The 6,000-nt window shown below is 33.1% G+C and overlaps 2 protein-coding genes across 2 annotated transcripts; one reads left to right on the top strand and one right to left on the bottom strand.

Moving 5' to 3' along the window:
- Nucleotides 1-453: 453 nt before the first annotated feature.
- Nucleotides 454-2,545, top strand: LOC109149621 (MATH domain and coiled-coil domain-containing protein At3g58250-like). The gene is made up of 6 exons (XM_019297493.1): nucleotides 454-555; nucleotides 698-839; nucleotides 1,370-1,533; nucleotides 1,631-1,907; nucleotides 1,987-2,144; nucleotides 2,236-2,545. Exons 1-6 carry the CDS (start codon nucleotides 537-539, stop codon nucleotides 2,385-2,387), a joined length of 912 nt encoding a protein of 303 aa, XP_019153038.1. The 5' UTR covers nucleotides 454-536; the 3' UTR covers nucleotides 2,388-2,545.
- A 1,472-nt stretch (nucleotides 2,546-4,017) lies between these two features.
- LOC109149236 lies at nucleotides 4,018-6,000 on the bottom strand. Its single transcript, XM_019296896.1, has 6 exons — nucleotides 5,928-6,000; nucleotides 5,116-5,257; nucleotides 4,865-5,028; nucleotides 4,506-4,782; nucleotides 4,244-4,410; nucleotides 4,018-4,166 (listed from the first exon to the last, which is right to left on the bottom strand). The coding sequence occupies exons 1-6, from the start codon at nucleotides 5,998-6,000 to the stop codon at nucleotides 4,018-4,020; spliced, it is 972 nt and encodes a 323-aa protein (XP_019152441.1).

Raw genomic sequence — 6,000 nt, forward strand, 5'->3', positions numbered from 1 at the left:
GTCTCCGGCGACGGAGACGTAGGCGATCGAAGACGATTCGTCTCCGGCCGGCAGTTTCTGTTTTTTTTTTTAATTATTTATTTATTAAAAATTATTTTAAAAAATTAATTTTGAAATTGGTAACTTGTTACTCTAGGTAAACAAGTCATTTTTGACTAAATTGCATGTTTTTGTGTTGTTCAATGGCTTAATTGCATTCTTTTTGAGTTCAATAGCCTAATTACACTTTAGTGTGCAGTTGAGTAGCCTATTTGACCCTTATTCCTTTAATAAATAAATCAAGCACATAAAATGGTACAAAAACGGTTTCGAAAAAAACAAAAAATATACGAAAACAATATTTTTTGCTATTGACTTTATTATTATTGGTTTTTTTTTTTTTTTTTTTTTTTTTCTGACATTTCAAGGCTGTAGCGCAGCTTTAAGGACTTCATTCACTATTTCACTGTATTCAGTTTAAAAATCCGAGCACTGGGTTTCAAGAGAGTTCCTCTTGCCCTCTTCTTTCTTCTTTGAAAAAAGTTGGAAGAGCAATAATGTCAATCAACGTTTCAAGTGAAGAACATGCCTCTTTTTTTTTTTTTTTTTTTTTTTTAATAATCTGTTTACTGTATTTTACTATAGAAAATATGAGCAGTCCTTTACATTTCTTTTGCGTATGTAATAATAATGTTGGGGTTACTTATTGTTTATGCAGATGCAGTTAGCTGGGCAAGAGATATAGCACCGTCCCATTACATGTTGGAGATTGAATCATTCTCCGGTTTTACTAAGATGCTGACAGACAATGGAACCCAGTTTTTCAAGTCCAAAATCTTTGAAGCTAGTGGTTACAAATGGTTTGGCTTCTTAACTCTCTCCCCCTCTCTTGTTTGTTTGTTTGTTTGTTTTAGTAGGGATAGTAATTTCAATTGGCCCGTGGATATCCACCCGAATTCATATCACATGGATCGAATTTTTTGGGTGATAGTGGGGGTCTTAAAATAGTAAACTCACGGTTATCGGGTTGGATTCAGGTTCTATATGTACAAAATTAACATAGAACTCCACCCAACCCACCCATTGCCATTCATAGTTTTTAGTGACTAGGGAAAGCTAAACCACTACTAGTGAGTGTATACCGAGTAAACCCGACTTGTCTTGATCTTAGCTAGCAAAAGATGACGTAAACCACTAAACCAGCCTAAATTGCCCCAGTCGAGCTTTTAATTTATGGTTAACTTATTGTGTTATTGAGTAGTGTAGTTGTTGAACCAATTAAGATATTCTATAAACTAAAATGCTGCTGACTTAAATTAGTAGTGAAGTTTATATATACGAGTTATATTGTTCAATTTCACTGCTAAAGAGATGTGTTTTTTAATAACAGGACATTCTCTTTATATCCCAATGGTGAGGGTGATGGCAAGGGACACATCTCTGTTTTCCTGTGTATTGAAGACACAGATGCATTGCCTTTGAGTTGGGAGATATACACAGATTTGAAGTTTTTAATATTTGATCATAAGCGTGACAAATACTCAATCTTTCAAGGTTAATTTTTGGTGTCTTTTGGATTGGATATTGCCCAGAATGCAAAATTTTTATTATTGCTAATGGAGAATATGGTACTGTTCATTTTGTGTTTTAGGTGGTGTAGTTAACAGGTTTCATAGATTGAAACCAGAGTGTGGCATCACGAAATTGGTCCCTCGTGATGTGTTTGATGATGCAGCAAACGGTTATCTTGTTAATAACAAATGCGTGTTTGGAGTTGAGGTTTTCGTGCTTGATTCTAAGTTTACCAGAGAATATTTGAAGCCAGCCTTGAAAGTTGATAAAACCTTCACTTGGAAAGTATCTGAGTACAGTAAATTAAACAGTCAAACTCGTTATTCCGATAAATTTACTGCAGGCTCCCTCATATGGTAATTAAGTTTTTAATTATATATATTTTTGTTTGTAATCCCATTTATGATTATCAAAAATTTCAACAATTTTCATCAGGAAGTTGAGACTGGACTCCCTTGGAGATAGCAAATCCTATGGGGAAAACCTTGCTGTGTATCTGATGCTGGATCCACAAAATACCTGTTCTCGACTGTTGGTATATTTCTTGCTACGCATGAGAAATCAGAAGTCTGGAAAACATAAAGAGATGCAACGTATGTGAAGTAGTGTATGTGTGCCATTCTAATTATTTGTTAATTTATGAATGATTTCTCTTCAATCATATATGTATGTTTAAAATTGTAGTTTGTAGATGCTTTGCTCCTGGATCTTTAGGCTGGGGCAGTTCTGTTTTTATGTCGCTAACTGAACTCCGGGATTCATCGAATGGCTTCCTAGTTGGCGATTGTATTATCATTGAGGCACTTATCAAGAATGTGTCCACCATCACAAGCTAAACCTCGATCTTCTGGAAGGCTTTTAGAAATATTGTGGTGTACTAGTTTCTGCTAAGTTTAGGGGGAAGAACTAATGCTATATTTGAGCTTTTGACATGATTTTGTTATTTCAACTAGCTCTGATCTGTGTTAATATTTGTGATTTGTGATGCCTTAGCTTTGTTATTTTGTGGTTTAGTTTATGCAAGTGGTGTTGGTTTTGTTTATATCCTTGTTTCTATTTGCCACAGGAAAAATTATATGTTAAATCGCACTCCAAACTCTTATTTTATGAAAGTGAAGTATGAGTGATCATAATAATCTTTTAGGCATTTAGTCTTATTTTCTCCCAAAAGGTTGAATCCCCAACCCTAAGGACCGGCATTTAGTCTAATTTCATTATGGGTGAGGTATCATGTGAGAGTGTGAGACCGTTCTATGGATTTTTGTCTATGAGATTGGTCGGGGCCAATGTAATAAATTGTCTCTTACTTTTGAGGAAAAATATACTACATCTGTCTCATTCGGTTAATAAGGTTCGACTGAAGTTATTTTTAATTCAATTTTTATAATATTCAAATTAGTATTAGTATACAAAATTTATATATTTAGAAACTACATTAAAAATACTATTAAACACAAAAAATTAAAATTAAAAATAAGTAAATAATACAAAAGAAAATAAACAAAGAATAAATAGTTGTTTTGATCAATAAATAATAAGTATGACAGATAAAATGAGACATGTGGAATAATAATATTTTAAAAGCGTCAATAAAATTGTAGTCGAGTCTAGTAACATGAAGTGACTCTCACAAATGAAAGGTAATCAATTCTATTCCCTCTTTGTACCTATATAGATAACAGAGACACAAGTCACTAGTACTAAAAAGGATTATTTACAATGAAAATATTATAAACTTATTAGGGAAGTGTAATATATATATATATATATATATATATATATATATATATATATATATATATAAATTAGACTAGTATCACGAATGAAGATACGATATTTAGGAGATTTTGCTCTTTTTTTTTTTGGAAGGTTACATAGTACAGTAAAATTAAAATATCATTAAGAGTTAGTTTTCAAATAATGCAATGCCAAAATAAATACCATTTAATAATTATTCATTCTTCACTAGCTTGCAGTAAAAAACTGAATTACCTAAATACCTAATCCGTCACATTGTAAGCACCTCTTTTGGGTGAGACAATTGACCTGCAGATTTAAAATTGTTTCATATCCAAAGTCAAGAATTGAACTATTGATCTTTGATAATAAAAAAAAAATGAACAAGTCCATTTCACTAAACCACGGCACTAAAAAACAAATATAAATGAAGGATATAACCTCCAATTATATTTATTAATTAATTTTTAGATTAGATTAGGGTTCTCAACAAAATTGCACATCACCGCATCACAAAATAATGAACCAAAGCACTAACAAGGCACAATACTAACACAAAGCTACCACATTTAATAGCAAAATCATGGCAAAAGCTCCAATGTGGTGTTACAAAACTTAACTACCAGTTTCAACCAAAAAAAAAAAAAAACCAAATCCATAAAATTAGAAACAAAGTACAATCCAAATTTAATCCCAACCCGCACGCATAATAAGTTACCATTAGTTTAGCTACAGAAGGGCAGACACATTCTTGATACATGCTCCAATCATAATACAATCATCAACAAGGAAGCCATTAGATAAATCTTGAAGATCAGCCAGCGGCATAAACGCATCCCAGCCCCATGTTAAAGATCCAGAAGCAAAGCAACAACAATCTACAAAATTAAACAAAACATTAAAAAGTAAACAAACATCTAAAATGGCACACTTATATGACATATGTAACTTATACATTGCATCTCGCGATGTTTCCCTGACTTTTGATTTATAATGCGTAATATGAAATGTACAAACAGCCCGTTAGAAGTAATTCCGGGATCAACAAGCTCCAGAAACAAACTCAGGCTCAGCCCATTAGACTTGTTACTATTCTGTCCCTGAGGATCGAGTCTCAATTTCCTACGAAAATTGTTGAAAGATAAAAGAACATGTTAAAACTTAAAATTAAAATAATTACGAAACAACAATCTTGAACACTATATAAAAATACCTACCATTGGAAGGAAGCTGCAGTAAATTTATCTGAATAACAACTTTTGCTGTCCATATTACTAAAACTTGATACCTTCCAAGTGTAGGTTTTACTTACTTTGACTGAAGGGCATAGATGTTGTTCTACAAACTTAGAATGTAGCACAAAAACTTCAACACCAAAAACACACATGCCATCAACTAAATACCCATTTGCAGTATCATCAAACACAGCACGAGGTACCAATTTTGATATACCACATTCTGGTTTCAAACAATGAAACGTGTTTATACCCCCTTCTGAATATCAAAAAGAACAATATTAGCAATACTAATGACTCTCTGAACCAAATCCAATTTATTAGAAAGACACAAAAACAACCTTGGAAAACCGAATATTTGTCATGCTTCTTATCAAATATAAAAAACTTTAAATCTGCGTATATCTTCCAACCCAAAGGCAATGCATCTGTATCTTTAATACACAAAAACACAGAAATGTGCCCTTTACTATCACCAACACCATTGGGATACATAGAGAATATCCTGCCACCACAAAGAAACTCACTTCAGCAATGAAATTAAAGATCATTACAACCACAAACTTGACTACTAATAAAAATTAAACTCAACCATTTATAACCACTAGCTTCGAACGGTTTGGACTTGAAAAATTTGGCATCCCCTTCGGACATCATCTTGGTAAGATTGGAGAATGATTCAATCCTCAGTACATAATGTGAGGGTGCTATGTCTCTTACCCAACTGACTGCATCTGCCAAAACAAAAGTTATCAAATAAGTAGTTCCAACAATGTATACACAAAGTATTATGGAAAAATAGAGTAAACAGAGCAAACACCAGTAGAGGTATGGTCTTGACTTGAGACGTTTTTCGACATTATTTCTCTCACAATTCTTGCCCGAAGAAACTATTAAATTTTTGTCTTTCTACAACCTTAATAGCAGCGCATGGGTTTATAACCTTTGATTTCCCAAGATTGGGTTAGGTAGACATAGGCACATAATTGCACTACTCTTTTGGTTTAAATCATTCAATAGTGCTTAAAGTACCATAGCAGATTAGCAGCGCTGCTATTGAGTAATGCGTAGGAGACCTTTAGGTTTCCAATAATCATTTTATTCTAGAGTTAATTCCAACATTAGTCCTCTGACTATCATGATTTTCCACAATTAATCCTTGACTTTTAATTTGGACAATTTAGACCCTTGACTATCAAAAAGTTTTCAATATTGATCCTGCTGTTATAATGCTGTTAAATAAACATTAAAATGAGGGTTAGAAAAGTCTTTTTATGTCCCTTGCATATAATACATCATGTATATGTATCTCCTCCGTATACACTATTAAACTCCATATACGGTAAAAAAAAAAAAAAAAAAAAACCTTTGTATCTGCTCTCTCTCTCCCTCGGCTTCACCCACCATCACCATCTCTCTCTCTTTGGCGGCAAGAGGCAACCCCATCAACGGCCACCAAAGCCATCGCCACCTCCAT

Source organism: Ipomoea nil, unplaced genomic scaffold (genome assembly GCF_001879475.1).
Source record: "Ipomoea nil cultivar Tokyo-kokei standard unplaced genomic scaffold, Asagao_1.1 scaffold2159, whole genome shotgun sequence".
In the NCBI taxonomy this organism is placed as follows: domain Eukaryota; kingdom Viridiplantae; phylum Streptophyta; class Magnoliopsida; order Solanales; family Convolvulaceae; genus Ipomoea; species Ipomoea nil.